Here is a 19,678-nt window from a genome sequence, read left to right on the forward strand (position 1 = left end):
GCCCCGCTGCCTGTGCTCTGTCTGCCGCAGCGCGGGGACGCTCGGCGAGGGTGCGGGGAGCCCTGATCTGCTCTGCCACCGGGGGCCGCGCTGGGGTGTGCAGCCACAGGAGTCTGGGGCTCCACAGCCCCTGGCCGGGACAGAGAACCCCCCCTGAGAGGTAAAGACCCCTGCCCAAAGCCAGGGGCTGTCCTGCCTGGGCTGCTTCGTGGGGATGTGGTGGGGACTCAGCACCCAGGTCTGCACCGAGCCCTGACCAGAGCGAAAGGAAGCAACTGCTTAGTGGAACCTGCAGAGCTGAGAGCGGAAAGTGGCTGCAAGGAGGCAAAAGCCTGGGGGAGTTTGCTCCCCTTTCCCCCAGCACCTGGCCTGAGTCCTGCACTGCAGCCCGGGGAGCGGCTGAGCCGATGCTCCGCAGCCCTGCATCCAGCACCCTCTGCAGCTGGAGCGTGAGGCTGTGACGCAGCCCTAGGGCTCAACCTGGGCATCATGCATGCCGCGGCCAAGCCCAACTAAGACCCCACAGCGTCCTGGTTCCCAGAAGGGTCTGTTGGGGCCGTACTTTCTTGCAGAAGCAGCTCCTTTGTGCTGAGCACCTCGGCCTCGCTGCCCCTACACCCACAGCGGCTTCCTGTGGTCAGGAGCGAGTTCCCCATGGCGTGCAGGCGAGGCAGCCGCTTCTGCCGGCTCTTCCCTTTCTCACGAGGTTGGGCTCGGGTCAGATCTCTGTCTTGGCCGAGCACTGCGGGGTCCCGAGCCGACAGCTCGCAGGCTGGGGGCAGCGGGGTGTTGCGGCCGCTGGGTGCTGCAGCGCTGGCTCCCGCTGCAGTGGGCAGGAGCTGCAGCCCCGCCGGGCACTGCCGGCTGCGGGAGGGTGGATGGAGGATGTGAAACTGGGTGAGCAACAATCCTGCTGTGGGCAGCGGTCAGGGCTTCCCGGGAAAGAACTATTGCATGCGCTGGCACAGCCAGAGCTTTGTGGAACAGCCGTGGCACCGCAGCGGGAGGCAGTCCCCAGGCTCAGATGTGTCCCATCAGAGGTGGCCCTGATGGGGCCACCATCAGGGACACTGGGCTCCAAGACTGGCCTTTCACAGTCACAGGGCCAGGCTCAGAGGTGGTGATGGGACAGCTCCCCATCAGCGCAGCTGCTCGGAGCCCTGGGGACCCCCGGGTACCCCCAGTCCCTGCGGCCTCTCAGGGGAGCAGGGACATGGAGAGCGGTTGGGGAACAGGCAGGGTCAGGAATGGATGCAGGGACTTTGGAGGGGATGAAATAAGGCTCAAGGCTCCTGCAGAGGTGGGGAACCACAGCTGGGGTGAGGAAGAGCCCTGGGCTCCTGCGTGGCCAGATCCTGGAGTGGTGGGACTGGGGCCTGCCTGCCCATGGCAGAGCCGTGTGTCAGCGCCGAGCATGGGGACTGGCAGGGAGGGGAGGAAGCACAGGAAATCTCGCAATGGCTGTATGGTCAGCACCGGGTTTCCTGTTCCTCCCCAGGAGCCAGAGCTGCACCAGGTCCAGACTGCGCCGGCCGTGGCCCTGGGAGGACGCCAGCGCCAGCCCCACGGCAGGGACCTCGCGGCACGCACAGGTTGGAGGGGTCGAGCCCCATAGGGACAGGGGACCCCTTTGCTGGGCTGGGGGGGCTTGGCCTGAGCCCTCTGCAGGGTCAAGGGCTGCGCTAGTAGATGTCCTGCCCTGCCCAGAGACGTGTCCCAGCAGCTCCTGCTGCACCCCTGTCGCCAGGCGGGGCACCCAGCCAGCACCAGCAGCCACACCAGATCCCAGCTGCTGGGACATGGCTGCGCTCAGCACCTTCCCACGGGGCTGTGCACCCTGTCCCTTTCCTGACAGGCTCCCACCCATGCCCTGGCCCCCACGGCGCCCCCGTCCCGCTGCACCAGCTGCCCCCGCCATGGGCAGCACGGGCAGAACGCGGAGCTGTCAGACCACGTGGGGCTGGTGCCCCGGCCAGGGTTGGGGGGCACGGCCGCACTGCCCTCCAGGAGCAGCCCCGCGTGCGCAGGAGAGGTGACGCTGCTGGTTTTGACCCCATATTTCCTCCTCTCCAGCACCGTCTCCCCACCTGCCACAGGGCTCGGGGTGCACTCAGCCCTCCCGCCTGCTTTGAATGCGCTTTGCAAGGCAGATTGTGTGAGGCAGGGAGGATTCTGCCCCCCGCCACCAGCTGGACCCGGCTCTGGGGCGATGGGACGGGAGGGTGCGAGATGCAAAGGGCCCCAGCCAGCGACGAGGGCGGTGTTGGGTGTGGAGCGGCAGCCGCAGCTCAGCCTCTGCCACCACTCCGCAGCCTCCTCCCGCCCGGGACGGTGGTGCCATGGGCTTTGGGCCGGAGCTGTGGTGCCCGCAGGGGCACAGCGCGTTGCTGCGGCTGCAGGACAGTGAGCTGCGTCTCCTGGAGCTGATGAAGAAGTGGATGTCGCAGCGCGCCAAGAGTGACCGGGAGTATGCGGGGATGCTGCACCACATGTTCTCCCAGCTGGAGAAGCAGGAGGGCCCCGCGCAGCTCCGCTCCGGCGACCATGGTGGCCAGATTGGGGAGGTAGGGACACCCTGCAGTGGGAGCACACCCTGCAGAGCCCGGCACGGGGCGGTGTTGGAGGGTGGTCGCTCCTGTGCCGTCCCTGATGCCCCATCCCCACAGTCCTGGTGGGTGCTGGCGACCCGGACGGAGACGCTGAGCCAGATCCTGCGGCGGCATGCGGAGGAGCTGGCAGCGGGGCCGCTGGCCAAGCTGAGCCTGCTCATCCGTGACAAGCAGCAGCTCCGCAAGGCCTTCAGCGAGCAGTGGCAGCAGCTCAGCCAGGAGTACGCCCGGGTATGCGGGTCCTGGTGCGGGGAGCGGGTGCCCCAGCCCAGCCCAACGCCCCTGACGGCATCTGCCCCGCCAGACCACGCAGCAGGAGATGGAGAAGCTGAAGGCTCAGTACCGCAGCCTGGCGCGGGACAGTGCCCAAGCCAAACGCAAGTACCAGGAAGCCAGCAAAGGTGCCTGCCAGTCCCTGCCCCATCCCTGTCCCGCTGTGTCCCCTCCGGCTCTCCTCATGGGTCAGGGGTGGCCAGAGCATCCCACACCCTGGGGGACCCACGGCTCAGCCCCGACCGGGTCAGGGTTGTGGAGGAGCTGCACAGGGAGAGCCCAGCCTGCCCAAACTCAGGTTCCAGCCCTGGGACACTGCGCTGTGGGTCAGGGACATCCCTGTGCATGGGGTGATGTGTGACTGTCCTGGCCCCAGCCCCCCTCCCAGCCCCTGCCCCAACCCCAGCGGGTGCCCGTGCTCCTCGCAGGCTGCTCTGGGGGGATGTGGCAGTGGGGGGTGATTTCCACGGCCTCTCCCCCAAGACAAGGAGCGGGACAAGGCGAAGGAGAAGTACGTGCGCAGCCTCTGGAAGCTCTATGCCCTGCACAACCAGTACGTGCTGGCCGTGCAGGCGGCCACGCTTCACCACCACCACCACTACCAGCGGGTGCTGCCCAGCCTCCACCAGTCCCTCTACAGCCTGCAGCAGGAGATGGTCCTCGTCCTGTAAGAGCCCCGCGACCTGCTGCGTGTCCCTGGGCGCCCACCACACCCCGAGAGCCACCAGGGCTCCCTCCTCCTGCTGCAGCCCTGCTGAACACATGCTCCTTCCCTGGCCCTCGCGCTGCAGCCTGTGCAGCGACCCCCACGTGAGATGCGGGCACCGAGGGCGCGAGGCAGCAGGGCTGGTGTGGAGTGAGGGTGCCTGGGGCCAGGGGCGCAGGAGCCTGGCAGTGCCCAGCGCCCGCATCCCCACAGGAAGGAGATCCTCGGTGAGTACCACAGCATCAGCAGCCTGGTGCAGGAGGACATGCTGGCCGTGCACCAGGAAATCGCCAGTGCCATCCAGGCCATCAACCCAGACACCGAGTACAGTGGCTTCATCCAGAGCCACAGGTACAGTCCCGCGCGGCTGCAGCCGCTGCTGGGAACAGCCCTGCAGCTGGCATGGGGCAGGTGGGAGGCCGAGCCGTGCTGCGTGCCCACAGGTATGGCTCCGACATGCCGCCGGCCGTGTCCTTCGACGAGAGCTTGCTGGAGGAGACGGAGGGGCTGGTGCCGGGGGAGCTGCAGCTGAACGAACTGACTGTCGAGAGCGTCCAGCACTCGTGAGCGGGGCTGGGCCGCGGGCAGGGGCTGCAGCTGTCGTCCGCACCGCTCAGTGCCATCCAGCACCTGCGTCTCTCGCAGCTTGACATCAGTTGAGGAGGAGCTGGCGGCCGCCACGGAGGCCGTGAGCAGCAAGGAGCAGCGGGTGCGGGAGCTGCAGGCGGAGATCTGGGGCGAGGAGCAGGGCCGGAGCCCCGGGGAGCGGTGAGCTGTGGGGCACGGGGGACAAGGGGCTGGGGGTGGCAGACACTGAGTGTCCTGTCCCGTCCCCAGGGTGCACCTGCTGGGGAAGCGGCAGGGGCTGCAGGAGGCGCAGCAGCAGCTCGAGGGCTGCCTCTGCACCCAGGCCAAGCTGCGGGCGCAGCGGGACATGCTGGCCGGGAAGCTGGCAGAGCTGGGCGCCGGGGAGCCCCTGCCCGCGCTGCCGCTGCAGGACGACCAGCACTCGGTCTCTTCCGTGGTGAGTCCTGCCCCACTGCGCACTGCGAGTCGTGGGGCTCGTGGACCCCCCTGCCCCACAGCCAGCACCCGCCTCCCCCCAGGAGCAGGAGCGGAGCGGGACCACCGCGCTGGAGACCCTCAAGAACCACATCTCGGGCATCTTCAGCCCCAAATTCTTGGTGAGACCCTAAGCATGCCCTGCCCTCTCCTTTCCAGCCCCACAGCCCCCTCCTCTCCCGCTGCAGCCCCTCAGCGTGGAGTCGTGGCTGCGCTGACCCCTCTCTGTCCAGCTGCCGCCCCCCGTGCCCCTCATCCCGGAGGTGCAGAAGCCGCTGTGCCAGCAGGCCTGGTACCACGGGGCCATCCCGCGCTCCGAGGTGCAGGAGCTGCTGAGCTGCAACGGGGACTTTCTGGTGCGGGAGAGCCAGGGCAAGCAGGAGTATGTGCTCAGCGTGCTGTGGGACGCACAGCCCAGGCACTTCATCATCCAGGCTGTCGATGTGAGTGACCGCAAACAGGAGAAGTGGAGGGGTCCCTGCCCGGGCACAGCCCTGGCTCTGCAGCCACGGGGCTGCTGGTGTGAGTGCCTGGGACGTGCGTGTACGGTGAGAGCCATGGAGCGTGGAGTGCGAGTCCCGCATCGTGGCTGTGTTGCCCTGCCCAGGGTGCATTCCTGCACTGTGTGCATGTGTGTGCGCGTGCCCATCCCTGAATGCCCTGTGCCGTGTCCGTGTGTGCACACCCACCCACCGTGCACACCCGCGCCCCCAGCCCCATGAGCACACCCCTGCGTGTGCACGAACCCCCTCCACCTCTGCTCCCCACAGAACATGTACCGCTTGGAGGGGGACGGCTTCCCCACCATCCCGCTCCTCATCGAGCACCTTCTGCAGAGCCAGCAGCCCATCACGCGGAAAAGCGGCATCATCCTGGCCAGGGCTGTGCCCAAGGTGACAGCAGGCGGTGGGGAGGGGGCACGCGACAGCCAGACATGGGGACTCGGCACCCAGGGGCGGGTTGGAGACCCTGCTCTGGGGCTGCCTGCGAGGGAGCTGCTGGCGCAGGGGAGACGTGGGTCTAGGGGGGCAGGGGGTGCTGCTCACTGCCAGCCGGGTCTGCTCACTGCAGGACAAATGGGTGCTCAACCATGAGGACGTTCTTCTTGGGGAGCGCATCGGCCGCGTGAGTTGGGGTGCGGGGGTCCCTGTCTGCGTGGGGGTTGTGGGAGGGCAGGGTGTCCCGTGGGGGCTGTGGGAGGACAGGGTGTCCCATGGGGGCTGTAGAAGGTCGGGGCGTCCCATGGACAGGGATGTCCCATGGGGTCTACAGGAGGGCAGGGATGTCCCTTGGGCCCCTCCATGGAGCCAGGGCACCAAGCCAGGGCTGTCCCTCGGCAGGGTAACTTTGGGGAGGTGTTCAGCGGCCGCCTGCGTGCTGACAACACCCCGGTGGCTGTGAAATCCTGCCGGGAAACCCTCCCACCTGAACTCAAGGCCAAGTTCCTGCAGGAAGCCAGGTCTGTGTGGCCATCGCGCTTTTCCCATCCCATCTGTCCATCCTTGGCTCTCGGGGCTATTCAAATCCCACTGGGCCTGGAGCATCCTTGTTCCGCGGGCCGTGTCCCAGGGATGGCACGGAGGTGTCCTGTGCCCCCCTACCCTCACGGTGCCCTTCCTTGTCCCGCAGGATCCTCAAGCAGTACAACCACCCCAACATCGTCCGGCTCATCGGCGTCTGCACCCAGAAGCAGCCAATTTACATCGTGATGGAGCTGGTGCAGGGTGAGCAGCCCCGTCCTGCAGCCCCCAAACTGCCGGGGTGGCTGCCACCGCGTGCCACGGCAGCCCCCCACCCACTGCTCCTCAATCCTGGGTGCAGGGGGGGACTTCTTGAGCTTCCTGCGCAGCGAGGGGCCCCACCTGCGAGTGAAGGACCTGGTCAAGATGACGGAGAATGCGGCCGCCGGCATGGAGTACCTGGAGAGCAAGCACTGCATCCACAGGTGGGTCCAGCAGCACGGGCAGGCACTGGGCAGGCAGGGCGAGCCTTGCAGCCCGCGTTGCCCCCCGTCCTGTGCCACCCCGGGGGAGCCAGCCGCGTGGCTGACAGCTCTGGGCCACCCCAGGGACCTGGCTGCTCGGAACTGCCTGGTGACCGAAAAGAATGTCTTGAAGATCAGCGACTTCGGGATGTCGCGGGAGGAGGAGGATGGCATCTACGCCTCCACGGGAGGGATGAAGCAGATCCCTGTCAAGTGGACCGCTCCTGAAGCCCTTAATTATGGTACGGGATGGAGCTGGGCACAGCCAGGAGCCCTGGGCACACGGTCCTGGGGACATGGGCACATGGTGGTACGGATGATCCCGGCTGCCAGCATCCCTCCTGCCCCGTGTCCCCAGGCCGATACAGCTCCGAGAGCGATGTCTGGAGCTTTGGGATCCTGCTGTGGGAAGCCTTCAGCCTGGGCGCCATCCCCTACGCCAACCTCAGCAACCAGCAGACACGCGAGGCGGTGGAGCAGGGTAAGGGCTGCGGGGGCACGGCGGGTCCTCTGCGGAGCCCTGGGCTGCGGGGGCGAGGGGCTGGTGGCTGGGGCTGCCATGTGTCCCCCCCTCCCCGTGCCCCTCGCAGGCGTGCGGCTGGACCCCCCGGAGCAGTGTCCCGACGAGGTGTACCGGCTGATGCAGCGCTGCTGGGAATATGACCCCCGCAAGCGGCCCAGCTTCACCATCATCCACCAGGACCTCATCGCCATCCGCAAGCGGCACCGGTGAGGGGCAGCGCCCGCCGCCCCGCTCTGGATGGCACCGTGTGCTCCGGAGGCAGCAGCCGTCCCTCGCGCAGGGCCTGCCTGGAGAGTGGGAGCTGGTGGCCCTGGGACACAGCACCTACAGCTCCCGCTGGGTCTGATTCCGTGTAATAAATGGGCTCCGCAGCACTGAGTCTGGGGGCACAGCGGGGCACAGAGCCCGTGGGAACTGCACCGGGACAGGGCACACCGGGACAGGGCACACCGGGATGGCACACTGGGATGGGGCAGGACACACTGGGACAGGACACACTGGGATGGCACACCGGGACTGGGCACACCGGGACTGGGCACACTGGGACAGGGCACACAGGGACAGGACACACTGGGATGGCACATTGGGACTGGGAACACCAGGATGGCACCCCAGGATGGCACAGTGGGACAGGGCAACCCGGAACCTCGACCCAGTCCCGGGATGGGGGGGTGTCTGTCTGTCCCGGGGTGGGGGGTGTCTGTCTGTCCCGGGACAGGGGGTGTCTGTCCGTCCCGGGATGGGGGTGTCTGTCTGTCCCGGGATGGGGGTGTCTGTCCGTCCCGGGATGGGGGTGTCTGTCTGTCCCGGGATGGGGGTGCCAGTGTCTGTCCTGGGATGGGGGTGTCTGTCTGTCCCGGGATGGGGGTGTCTGTCCGTCCCGGGATGGGGGGTGTCTGTCTGTCCCGGGATGGGGGTGCCGGTGTCTGTCCCGGGATGGGGGGTGTCTGTCTGTCCCGGGATGGAGGGTGTCTGTCCCAGGATGGGGGGTGTCTGTCTGTCCCGGGATGGGGGGTGTCTGTCCGTCCCGGGATGGGGGGTGTCTGTCTGTCCCGGGACAGGGGGTGTCTGTCCGTCCCGGGATGGGGGTGTCTGTCTGTCCCGGGATGGGGGGTGTCTGTCCGTCCCGGGATGGGGGTGTCTGTCCGTCCCGGGATGGGGGTGTCTGTCTGTCCCGGGATGGGGGGTGTCTGTCCGTCCCGGGATGGGGGTGTCTGTCCGTCCCGGGATGGGGGTGTCTGTCTGTCCCGGGGTGGGGGGTGTCTGTCCCGGGGTGGGGGGTGTCTGTCTGTCCCGGGATGGGGGTGTCTGTCCGTCCCGGGATGGGGGTGTCTGTCTGTCCCGGTCCGCGTTGCCGGTGCCGCCCCCGCCCCGCCCCGCGGAGCCGCCCCCGAGCGGGCGGTGCCGGTGCCGGAGCGGCGGGCGGAGCCGGGCCCTCCCGGCCCTCCCGGCCCTTCCCGGCCCTCCCGGCCCTTCCCGGCCCTTCCCGGCCCTTCCCGGCCGCGGCAGCCGGCGGCGGGCGATGCGAGGAGCCGGGCCGGGCCGCGCAGCCCGCACGGTGAGAGGCGGGGCGGACGCGGTGCCCCGGGCCCCCCCCGCGGTACCGGCACCCGGGGCCGGGCCGGGAGGACGGGGCGGGGGGTGAGGGGCGGGCGGGGACCGGGCTCCGGGCCGGGCCGGGGCGACGCCGCGTCCCACCGCACCTGTCCCCTTCCAGCTGTCCCGTCGCATCCCATCCCACCCAGCCTGTCCCATCCCATCTCTCCCATTCCATCCGTCCCACCCCATCCCACCCCATCCCACTCCATCTGTCCTCTTCCATCTGTCCTATTCCACCCCCTCTCTCCCATTCCAACTCATCCCACCCGGCATGTCCGTTCCATCCCACCCCATCCCACCTCTTCTGTCCCATCCCATCCCATCCCATCCCATCCCATCCCGTCCCATCCCATCCCATCCCGTCCCATCCCATCCCATCCCGTCCCATCCCATCCCATCCCATCCCATCCCATCCCATCCCATCCCATCCCATCTCTCCCCTTCTGTTCCGTCCTGCCCCATCCCATCCCGCCCCATTCCGTCCTGCCCCATCCTGCCCCATCCCATCCCATCCCATCTCTCCCCGTCCTGTCCCGTCCTGTCCCGTCCCGTCCCGTCCCATCCCATCCCATCCCATCCCATCCCATCCCATCCCATCCCATCCCATCCCATCCCATCCCATCTCTCCCCTTCTGTTCCGTCCTGCCCCATCCCATCCCATCCCATCCCATCCCCTCCAGTCCCTTCCCATCTGTCCCATCCCACCCTATCCGTGTGTCCCCGCACCCCATCCTGCCCCTGCTCCCAGCGTGACCTTGGCAGGGCCCTTGGCTCCCATCCCGGCCCTGCTCTGCCCCGCTGCAGGTCCGGCCCCACGCCCCTTCGGGATGAAGCTGAAGAAGCAGGTGACAGTGTGTGGAGCTGCCATCTTCTGCGTGGCCGTCTTCTCCCTCTACTTGATGCTGGACCGGGTTCAGCATGACCCCACGCGCCACCAGAGCGGGGGTAACTTCCCCAGGGTGAGCAGTGGGGCCGTGGGGATGGGCGAGCGGGCAAGCAGCCGGGGCCGTTCGGTGGCCAGGGCATGGGGCCAGGGCTCGTTCCCTGCTGCTGCTGGTGCGCGCAGGGACCGGGACCCGCATGGCAAAGGTGGCTGTCACGGTGTCATCTGTGTCTGCAGAGTCAGATCTCGGTGCTGCAGAACCGCATTGAGCAGCTGGAGCAGCTGCTGGAGGAGAACCACGAGATCATCAGCCACATCAAGGACTCCGTGCTGGAGCTGACGGCGCACGCAGAGGGGCAGCCGGCGCGGCCCCACCACGTGCCCAATGCCTCCTGGGTGCTGCCCCCTGAGAGTCGCCCGAGTTTCCTCTCTGTGTCGCCCCAGGACTGCCGGTTCGCCCTGGGGGGCAAGGGCCAGAACCCGGACCTGCAGGTGAGCGGCCGGAGGCTTGGCCCGGCAGCTCATCCGTGCTGGCGAGTCCATGGGGCCTGACCACGCTCTGTTGGCAGTCTCTGAATCCAGCACCTGCTCTGAGCCCCCTCTCTCTCTCCCGACAGATGCTGGCCGTGTATTCCCTGCTGCCCTTCGACAACCAGGACGGCGGTGTGTGGAAGCAGGGCTTCGATATCACCTATGAGCCCAATGAGTGGGACACTGAGCCCCTGCAGGTGTTTGTGGTGCCGCACTCCCACAATGACCCCGGTGAGCAGCGGGCGGGAGGGGAAGGGCTGGCCCTGGCCTGCAACCCCTCACTGCTGGCCGGGCGGCACCGGGTCCCACACAGTGACCCCCAACGTGTGCCCGCAGGGTGGATCAAGACCTTCGACAAGTACTACTATGACCAGACGCAGCACATCCTCAACAGCATGGTGCTGAAGATGCAGGAGGACCCTCGTCGGCGCTTCATCTGGTCTGAGATCTCCTTCTTTTCTAAGTGGTGGGACAACATCAGCGCCCAGAAGCGGGCTGCGGTGCGGAGGTAGGGCTGCCCGGCACAGCGGGAGGCGCCGGCTGCAAAGACGGGGCGCGTTGAGGAAAGGGCACAGGGGAGACGAGGCTCTTCTGGCTACAGTGCAGCATCTGTGGGCTCCACGCCGCTTGCCATGGGGTGTCCTGGTGCTGCCAGTGGCTTCTCAGTGCCGTGACACAGCAACGCCACAGCAGGGTGGGGTGAGAGGCAGGGTGCTGCCAGCACTGGGGCTCTGCGGTGGGGGCCAGGGGAGGCAGATCTTGCCCTGCGCTGCTCCTGGCACTGAGAAGCTCCCTCTTGTTGCTGTAATGCTGAGCGTGCAAGCACTGCCACAGAGCCTGAGCGGTGCCAGCACCTTGCAAGGCCCAGGGCACCCTCGGCGGGGTGGGAGGCCTCGAGAGCAGGACTGTGAGGATGGAGGATACATGGGCTGCAGGACAGAGCAGAGGGTGCTGGCCTGTGCGGGAATGGGCTCTGGTTGGGGCCTCGGCCAGGGTGGTGCTGTGGAGGGGATGGGGAGGCTCTGCCATGGGCACAGGGCTCTGCCTGCAGCCGATCGCATCGCACGTGTCCCCCTCGCAGGCTGGTGGGCAACGGGCAGCTGGAGATGGTGACGGGTGGTTGGGTGATGCCCGACGAGGCCAATTCCCACTACTTCGCCATGATCGACCAGCTGATCGAGGGGCACCAGTGGCTGGAGAAGAACATTGGTGAGAACTGGGTGGATGCTGGGCAGGAGGAGCTGGCTGGGGGCCTGCGTGATGCACCCCTGTCCCTGGCAGGAGCCCGCTGGCAGGCATTGCTGCCGGGCCTGGCTTGGGGCTGACGGGTCTCTATGCCCCCAGGTGTGACACCCCGGTCAGGCTGGGCCGTGGACCCCTTTGGGCACAGCTCCACCATGCCCTACCTGCTGAAGCGTGCCAACCTGACGGGCATGCTCATTCAGCGCGTGCACTACGCCATCAAGAAGCACTTCGCAGCCACCCGGAACCTGGAGTTCATGTGGAGACAGACGTGGGGTGAGGGGCTGCTGGGGAGGCGGCTGCCGAGGGGGCCCCCAGCCGAGGGGGCTGGCGCAGGAGGCAGCGGGGATGCCAGTCGGCTGCTTCCCTGTGTGGGTGTCCAGCCTAGTGCTGGGACGCGATGACTCTGCCCTGTGGTGGTTTTTGCCCTGTGAGACAGCCCCAGTGTGACTCCCGTCTGTGCTCAGTGTGCCAGGGGAGGCTGCTGTGCTCTCTGGGCCTGTGTGCCCATTTGGTTCTTCCCCAGTGGCCCTGGGCACCCCTGCTTGGGCATCGGCAAGGGAGAGCCATTGCCAGCGCTCGTCTGTCCTTGGCCCCGCAGACACAGATGCCAGCACCGACATCTTCTGCCATATGATGCCCTTCTACAGCTACGACGTGCCCCATACCTGTGGGCCAGATCCCAAGATCTGCTGCCAGTTTGACTTCAAGCGTCTGCCTGGTGGCCGAATCAACTGCCCGTGGAAGGTGCCTCCCCGAGCCATCACTGATGCCAACGTGGCAGAGCGGTGAGTGCTGCAGGGGCTAGTGGCTCCAAGCCCCATGGCCCTGTTTGGGAGCCAGCCTCATGCCCTGGCTCCCCACGGCAGAGCCCAGTTGCTGCTGGACCAGTACCGCAAGAAGTCCAAGCTGTACCGCAGCAAGGTGCTGCTGGTGCCCCTGGGAGACGATTTCCGCTACGACAAGCCGCAGGAGTGGGATGCCCAGTTCCTCAACTACCAGCGCATCTTCGACTTCCTCAACTCCCGGCCCAACCTCCACGTCCAGGTCTGTGCTGAGCGAGCCGGAGCAGCGAGGGGAGCGAGGGTGGCACCTGCAGAACCTGTGCAGAGGGTGGGCAGTGCTGGGGGGGGTCGGTGGGGGCTCCTGGCTGTGGGACACCCCAGTGGCTCAGCATCGCACTCAGGGCTGTGCGCGCTGTCCTGTAGGCGCAGTTCGGGACGCTTTCCGACTACTTTGATGCTCTGTACAAGAAGATGGGCATCGTGCCGGGAATGAAGCCGCCGGGGTTCCCAGTGCTGAGTGGGGATTTCTTCTCCTACGCGGACCGGGAGGATCACTACTGGACAGGCTACTACACCTCCCGGCCTTTCTACAAGAGCCTGGACCGGGTGCTGGAAGCCCACCTCCGGTGAGGGGAAGCGGCGCAGGGGTTGTGTGTGAAGGGAGCGGGAAAGGCTTGGCCAGGCAGCTCCCTGGAGCCTCGGCGGTGCCCGGTCTGTGCCCAGATGCCAACACGCTGAGGGGAGGGGAGGGGGGCAGGCAGTGCTGAACTCTTGCCCACAGGCATGGAGAGCACATGGGCTGGGCACCGCTGGCGTGAGGGCAGGCTGGACTGGCTGCCTCTCTGCCTCCCTCCGTCCTGGCATGGCTTGGTCTGGAGTGTTGGGGCAAGCCCCTGCCCTTGGTGACTCTGTCCCTGTGCAGGGGGGCAGAGATCTTGTACAGCCTGGCGCTCGCCCATGCCCGCCGTGCTGGTGCCGATGGCAGGTACCCCCTGTCCGACTATGCTCTGCTGAGTAACGCCCGCCGCAACCTGGGCCTCTTCCAGCACCATGATGCCATCACCGGCACCGCCAAGGAGGCCGTGGCAGTTGACTATGGAATCCGGTGCGTGGAGGGGCTGGGGTGCAGCTTGCGGGGGCCTGTCTTGCACGGGGGTTGGTGGGCACGGCACTGGGAGTGTGGTTGGGTGGGGGGGACACTGGGACAGGACAGGGAACAGTGCTGGTGGCTCACTCTGCCTGTGCCCCAGGCTGCTCCACTCTCTCACCAACCTCAAGCGTGTCATCATCAATGCTGCACATTACCTTGTGCTGGGGGACAAGGACGCCTACCGCCACGACCCTGCTGCACCCTTCCTCAGCACGGTGAGCAGCATCCTGCCCTGTGGCTCCCTGTGCCACGCTGGGATGGCTGTCCTTGTGCTGCCCCCAGGGCACAGAGCCCTGCCTGCCCCCTCGGAGCTGGGGGGTGCGCGGGGAAGGGGTCCCAGCCTCCGCTCGTGTCCCTGCGCCCGGCTGGCAGGGGTGACGGGCACACCCCAGCTCTGACTGCTCTTCTCCCCAGGACAACACGCGCCCCAGCCAGGACTCGCTTCCAGAGAGAACAGTTGTCAAACTGGGCACCTCGCCCCGGTAGGGACAGCGTGCCTGGCTTCAGGGCTTGTGGGGCTGGGGTGGGCAGCGAAGGCGGCACCTGGGATGCCGGGAAGCAGCGGATGGGTGCAGGGGGTACCCGGGATGCCGGGAAGCAGTGGGTGGGTGCAGGGGACAGCTGGGAAGCAGCAGGTGGATGCAGGGGGTACCTGGGATGCTGGAAAGCAGTGGGTGCGTGCAGGGGTTACCTGGGATGCCAGGAAGCAGCGGGTGGGTGCAGGGGCCAGTTGGGATGCTTTGGCACTGGTGTAGCTATCAGTATATGACCATCGCCGCAGGTTCCTGGTGGTTTTCAACCCACTGGAGCAGGAGCGCCTGAGCGTGGTGCCGGTGCTGGTGGACTCCCCGCACGTGCGTGTGCTCTCTGAAGAGGGACAGCCCCTGCCTGCCCAGCTTAGCCCCCACTGGAGCTCTGCCACTGACATGGTGCCTGACGTCTACCAGGTATGGGATATTCTGGTACCCACTGCCCACCTCATCCCCAGCCTATGCATGCCAGCCCTCCATCCTCACACGCTGCTTCCACGGCCAGGGCTCCCTGTGAGCCCTCCTCTGTGGCAGCAAGTGTCCCGCGCCACAACTTGTGAACCCCACGGCCCCTCTGCACACCCGCGCCAACCCAAGGCTCCACAAGAGCTGAGCTGGGTTCTTTGCCCTGCCGAGAGCCAGCAGGTGCCTTCGCTGTGGCCGCCCTCCCGTGCAGGGGGTGGCTCAGGTCTCCATGCTGCCACAGGTGTCTGTGCTGGCCCGGCTGCCTGCGCTGGGGCTGCGAGTGCTGCAGCTGCACAAATCCTTCGACGGCCATGCCACGCTGAAGTCATCCGTGCGCCTGTACCTGCACAGCCGGGACTTGCCTGTGCGCAAGCAGGAGGCTGTATCCGTGCACGTCTTCCCGACCACCACCGATGACTTCTGCCTGGAGAACCAGCACCTGCGGGCCTGTTTCTCGGGAGGGTCAGGCCTGCTGCAGGCAAGTGCAGGAGCTGCTGGGGGGGTAAAAGAAGGGCAGGGGGATGCAGCGCTGCCTCCTGCAAGACGTGCTCACCGCTTGCCGGCCTGCATCCCTCAGAGCATCCGCCGAGCTGAGGAGGAGCAGGAGCAGAGGGTGAGCAGTGAGTTCGTCATCTATGGCACCAGGACCTCCAAGGACAAAAGTGGAGCTTATCTCTTTCTGCCTGATGGCGAGGCCAAGGTACAGGGAACACCTCTCAAGGCAACCGTGCCCACGGCCGCATGGCATTCCTGCGGGCAGAGTCCTCGGCACCACTGTCCTTCCCCCACAGCCCTACACCCCCAAGGAACCCCCAGTGGTGCGGGTGACAGAGGGACCCCTCTTCTCAGAGGTCGCCAGCTACTACCAGCATGTCCAGACCATGGTGCGGCTTTATAACGTGCCAGGTAAGAGTAGCGTGGGGCTGCACGGGGGAGGCCAGGGTGCTGCTGGGTGATGCTGCCCGTGGGGCCCAGCCCCTCACTGCCTGCCCACAGGAGTGGAGGGCCTCTCCCTGGATGTGTCTTGCGTGGTGGACATCCGTGACCACATCAACAAGGAGCTGGCCCTGCGCATCAGCACTGACATCGAGAGCGACGACGCCTTCTTCACGGACCTCAACGGTTTCCAGGTATCAGGCAGCCCAGGGAGAGATGGTGCCCTGGCACCTGGGAGCCTCCTCCGGCCTCTGACCACTGTCCCTCGGCAGATCCAGCCCCGCCGGTACCAGCGAAAGCTGCCGCTGCAGGCCAACTTCTACCCTATGCCCACCATGGCTTATATCCAGGACACGCAGAGCCGCCTGACGCTGCACACAGCCCAGGCCCTGGGCGTCTCCAGCCTCCGCAGTGGTGAGCCCGCCCCACCGGGACTGGGGGTCTGCTCCTCGGGGGCTGCCAGAGAGCCGGTACTGCCTTGGGCAAGGGATGCTAGGGAGGAGGGGGCTGCAAGGTGGCTGGATGGAAGTGTTGATCTGCTGGAGGGCAGGGAGGCTCCAAAGGGATCTGAACAGGCTGGACCGCTGGACTGAGACCAATGGCATGAGGTTTAACAAGGCCAAATGCCGGGTCCTGCACTTGGGGCACAACAACCCTGAGCAGCTACAGACTAGGAGAAGTCTGGCTAGAAAGCTGCCTGGAGGAGAAGGACCTGGGGGTGTTGGTTGACAGCGACTGAACATGAGGCAGCAGTGGCCCAGGTGGCCAAGAAGGCCAATGGCATCTTGGCTTGGATCAGAAATGGCGTGACCAGCAGGGCCAGGGAGGTTCTTCTCCCTCTGGACAGGCACTGGCACTGTGAGACCGCTCCTCGAATCCTGTGTTCAGTTCTGGGCCCCTCACCACAAGAAGGATGTTGAGGCTCTGGAGTGAGTCCAGAGAAAAGCAATGAAGCTGGTGAAGGGGCTGGAGAACAGGCCTTATGAGGAACAGCTGAGAGAGCTGGGGATGTTTAGCCTGGAGAAGAGGAGGCTGAGGGGAGACCTCATTGTTCTCTACAGCTACCTGAAAGGAGGTTGTGGAGAGGAGGGAGCTGGGCTCTTCTCCCAAGTGACAGGGGACAGGACGAGAGGGAATGGCCTCAAGCTCCACCAGGGGAGGTTTAGGCTGGACGTAAGGAAAAAATTTTTCACAGAAAGGGTCATTGGTCCCTGGCAGAGGCTGCCCAGGGAGGGTGTCGAGTCCACTTCCCTGGAGGTGTTTAAGGCACGGGTGGACGAGGTGCTGAGGGACATGGGTTAGTGACTGATGGGAATGGTTGGATTCGATGATCCGGTGGGTCTCTTCCAACCTGGTGATTCTATGATTTGGAAAAATTTTTTCACGGAAAGAGTCATTGGGCACTGGAACAGACTGCCCAGGGAGGGGGTTGAGTCACCTTCCCTGGAAGTGTTTAAAGGATGGGTGGACGAGGTGCTGAGGGACATGGTTTAGTGACTGATTGGAATGGTTGGACTCGATGATCCTGGGGGTCTTTTCCAACCTGGTGATTCTATGATTCTATGATCTCCTGGCTGCCCCTAGCCCTGTGGGAGTGTTTTGATGTGCGGCAGCAGCAGGGCACTGCAGGGCAGCTGGCTCCTCGTAAAGCCTGGGGCGCTTGGTCCCGCTCTCTGCAGGCCAGCTGGAGGTGATCCTGGACCGGCGCCTCATGCAGGATGACAACCGGGGCCTGGGCCAAGGGCTGAAGGACAACAAGCAGACCTGCAACCGGTTCCGGCTCCTCCTGGAGCGCCGCGCCATTGCCAACAAGGTGCATGGGCTGTAAAGCTGGGGTTGGAGAGCCCAGCCCTGCCTTGGGACGGAGCTGGGTGGAGGTGTCTGCAGAAAGCCACGCGTGCAGCTGGGTGCAGGCTCTCCTCCCCTGCTGCCCTGTGTCCACCTGCCATCGCGCTGGCACTGCACAGGGATGAGCCTGGAGCAGGGGGTGTGGGGAGGATGGGACCATGGACTGGATCCATCCCACAGACGGGGTGTGGAGCGATGCTGCCCTTGTAATCACGGTGTTCTTATCCCGTCCCCTCGCCGTTCTCTATGCATGCGCCATGTCACCCATTCAGAGCTCCAGCTTCTTTTCCAAACTGGCTTCCGTGTTTAAAGCCTTGGGCTTCCCTGGCGCCAGGACTGGCAGCCCAGAGGTAACGACCGGCCTGGCCCCGCGCTCTCTCCCTGTCTCGTGCACTAGCTGCTAGCCGCTAGCCTAGCCAGGCCCCGTAATCTCACTGTTGGCTCCAGGCTCCGTGCTGGCTGCCCAGCCAGCAGCCACCCTCCCAGTTTGGCTGCTGGAGAGGGGGTCATGGCTGGGTGGGTGCAGCTCTGGGTGCCCTGTCCTGGCAGACGTTTGTTCTCAGCACTGCTGGAGAGGCTGCAAGGACTGGGAGGTCTCAATGGCCCTGTGCAGGCTCTGCCTGGCCCTGCTGCTGCCCCGCTCTGTGCTGACGCACGTGCTCTTTGGCAGGTACAGGACAGCCGCCCGGTGAGCTTCCCCTCCCTGCTGAGCCACATCACCTCCATGCACCTCAATGCCGAGGTCCTGGTCATGCCCGTGGCCCAGGAGAAGCTGGCCCCACCAGTCCTGCACTCCTTCATGCCCTTTTCTGCGACCCTGCCCTGTGACTTTCACATCCTTAACCTGCGGATGCTGCAGGCAGAGGTGAGCTGTGCCCTAGGACCGGGGCGGGCGTGTCCAGAGGGGAACTAACACCCACTGTGCTCGGTGCTGTGCTCCCCTCAGGATGACTCGCTACCCTCGGCCGAGGCAGCCCTCATCCTGCACCGCAAAGGCTTTGACTGCAGCCTGGAGGCCAAGAACCTGGGGTTCAACTGCACCACCAGCCAGGGCAAGGTAAGATATACTGTGTTCAGTTCTGGGCCCCTCACCACAAGAAGGATGTTGAGGCTCTGGAGCGAGTCCAGAGAAGAGCAACAAAGCTGGTGAGGGGGCTGGAGAACAGGCCTTATGAAGAACGGCTGAGAGAGCTGGGGGTGTTTAGCCTGGAGAAGAGGAGGCTGAGGGGAGACCTCATTGCTCTCTACAACTCCGTGAAAGGAGGTTGTGGAGAGGAGGGAGCTGGGCTCTTCTCCCAAGGTTTAGGCTGAACATTAGGAAAAAATTTTCCACGGAAAGTGTCATTGGTCCCTGGCAGAGGCTGCCCAGGAAGGGGGTTGAGTCACCTTCCCTGGAGGGGTTTAAGGGACGGGTGGACGAGGTGCTGAGGGACATGGTTTAGTGACTGATGGGAATGGTTGGACTTGATGATCTGGTGGGTTTTTCCAACCTGGTGATTCTATGGTTCTGTGATTCTATGATTCTAAGATCTCTCCCACTGCTGGGTGAGAGCCAGGCTGCGGCCCTGGGCATGTCTGGAGCCAGGGCTGCCTTCTGTGTGCCCACCGAGGCTGGAGGGGGGCCCCCAGCACCAGCGTCCCAACCCAGGGCATCCAGCCCTGCTCTGCTCCGTGCCCGCCCAGGCGAAGTTTGGGATGTTGGTTTCTCACAAAGTGGAGCTGGAGGCTTCCATGAGCCCTGCGTCCCCCAGCAAGGAAGGGCAGAACCTCAACTGGGTTGACCCTGGGTCCTGGGGCTGTGCTGCCAGGCACCGCGTCCCGCTCACCTGGGCCACCCGCCCTTCTCCTCTCTCTTAGTTGACCCTGGGCAGCCTCTTCCGGGGGCTAGAGCTGGGCTCCGTGCAGCCCACCTCGCTGACTTTGATGTACCCGCTGGGCACAGCCTCCAACACCACCACCATCCGCCTGGACCCCATGGAAATAGCCACTTTCCGCATCCGCCTGGGGTAGCGTCTGCCGGAGTGTGAGAGGAGCAGATGGGCTGGGCAGCGCGGGAGCAGCCGCTGAGCCCAGCAACGTGGGACGGCCCAGGAGCAGCTGGGCCAGCGGGCCCGTGCCCGGCAGGCGCTGCATAGGAGGTGCCAGACTTGCAGAGGCTGCTGCCTTCTAATTTATTAGTCCTGTCTTCTCCAATAGATTTCAGAAGTGAACTGCTGTGAAGACGCTGCCGGGCGCTGCCTGGGTGCAGAGGGCACGGGTTGGGTGCATGGTCGGCGGGCGCAGCCGCTGCGTCCTCACGGCTGCCCTGGGGCAGGGACCCGTGCTGGCATCCAGGCTCTCTCCAACCCACGGAGCAGCACGGGGGCACCAGGAGCCTGGTGGGCTGTGGCAGCTGGTGGGGGCGGTGCTGCCAACTGGAGATAGAGCTCACCTGGAGCTTGTAGGAAACATGAGCCTGTTTCCAAGGTCTGCGTCTGGTTTGTGATGGTTGTGTGGGTGGTGGGACTGGTGCCCCTGAGGCAGGGGGAAGCGGGCTTGGAGCTGGGGCCAGG

At 65.7% G+C, this 19,678-nt stretch overlaps 3 protein-coding genes across 4 annotated transcripts in view; 2 read left to right on the forward strand and 1 right to left on the reverse strand.

The window, feature by feature from the left end:
• CKMT1A (creatine kinase, mitochondrial 1A) overlaps positions 1-19,678 on the reverse strand; it is a 115,027-nt gene that overhangs the window by 73,939 nt on the left and 21,410 nt on the right. The window lies entirely within an intron of this gene.
• On the forward strand, positions 1,506-7,807 carry FES (FES proto-oncogene, tyrosine kinase). Its single transcript, XM_069866803.1, has 19 exons — positions 1,506-1,592; positions 2,313-2,564; positions 2,667-2,840; positions 2,914-3,010; positions 3,366-3,549; positions 3,802-3,939; positions 4,032-4,151; positions 4,234-4,356; positions 4,426-4,612; positions 4,695-4,772; positions 4,884-5,093; positions 5,421-5,543; positions 5,722-5,775; positions 5,991-6,109; positions 6,280-6,374; positions 6,472-6,595; positions 6,719-6,876; positions 6,993-7,115; positions 7,225-7,807. The coding sequence occupies exons 2-19, from the start codon at positions 2,340-2,342 to the stop codon at positions 7,365-7,367; spliced, it is 2,475 nt and encodes an 824-aa protein (XP_069722904.1). The 5' UTR covers positions 1,506-1,592; positions 2,313-2,339; the 3' UTR covers positions 7,368-7,807.
• MAN2A2 (mannosidase alpha class 2A member 2) lies at positions 8,628-19,595 on the forward strand. 2 transcript variants are annotated; one of them, XM_069866777.1, is made up of 24 exons: positions 8,628-8,715; positions 9,561-9,715; positions 9,877-10,131; positions 10,257-10,401; positions 10,507-10,678; positions 11,252-11,379; positions 11,515-11,688; positions 12,014-12,200; positions 12,282-12,459; positions 12,621-12,823; positions 13,120-13,302; positions 13,448-13,562; positions 13,762-13,829; positions 14,129-14,294; positions 14,584-14,820; positions 14,920-15,042; positions 15,134-15,248; positions 15,339-15,472; positions 15,551-15,692; positions 16,958-17,091; positions 17,399-17,476; positions 17,797-17,991; positions 18,073-18,183; positions 18,984-19,595. In XM_069866777.1, exons 2-24 carry the CDS (start codon positions 9,584-9,586, stop codon positions 19,134-19,136), a joined length of 3,528 nt encoding a protein of 1,175 aa, XP_069722878.1. In that variant the 5' UTR covers positions 8,628-8,715; positions 9,561-9,583; the 3' UTR covers positions 19,137-19,595. The 2 variants fall into 2 exon arrangements, with proteins under 2 accessions (XP_069722878.1, XP_069722879.1); XM_069866778.1 differs by lacking the exon at positions 17,399-17,476 and having other exon boundaries at positions 8,629-8,715.

The sequence above is a fragment of the Phaenicophaeus curvirostris genome, chromosome 12 (assembly GCF_032191515.1).
Source record: "Phaenicophaeus curvirostris isolate KB17595 chromosome 12, BPBGC_Pcur_1.0, whole genome shotgun sequence".
NCBI classification, from domain to species: Eukaryota; Metazoa; Chordata; class Aves; order Cuculiformes; family Cuculidae; genus Phaenicophaeus; species Phaenicophaeus curvirostris.

What these genes read in the sequence shown, in the direction of transcription:
- FES (XM_069866803.1), top strand. Translation starts at nt 2,340, where the DNA reads ATGGGCTTTGGGCCGGAGCTGTGGTGCCCGCAGGGGCACAGCGCGTTG. An exon ending in ATGGTGGCCAGATTGGGGAG is followed by an intron (nt 2,565 to 2,666) that starts GTAGGGACACCC and finishes CCATCCCCACAG; the next exon opens with TCCTGGTGGGTGCTGGCGAC. An exon ending in TCATCATCCAGGCTGTCGAT is followed by an intron (nt 5,094 to 5,420) that starts GTGAGTGACCGC and finishes TGCTCCCCACAG; the next exon opens with AACATGTACCGCTTGGAGGG.
- MAN2A2 (XM_069866777.1), top strand. Translation starts at nt 9,584, where the DNA reads ATGAAGCTGAAGAAGCAGGTGACAGTGTGTGGAGCTGCCATCTTCTGC. An exon ending in CATGTGGAGACAGACGTGGG is followed by an intron (nt 11,689 to 12,013) that starts GTGAGGGGCTGC and finishes TTGGCCCCGCAG; the next exon opens with ACACAGATGCCAGCACCGAC. An exon ending in AAACTGGGCACCTCGCCCCG is followed by an intron (nt 13,830 to 14,128) that starts GTAGGGACAGCG and finishes CCATCGCCGCAG; the next exon opens with GTTCCTGGTGGTTTTCAACC.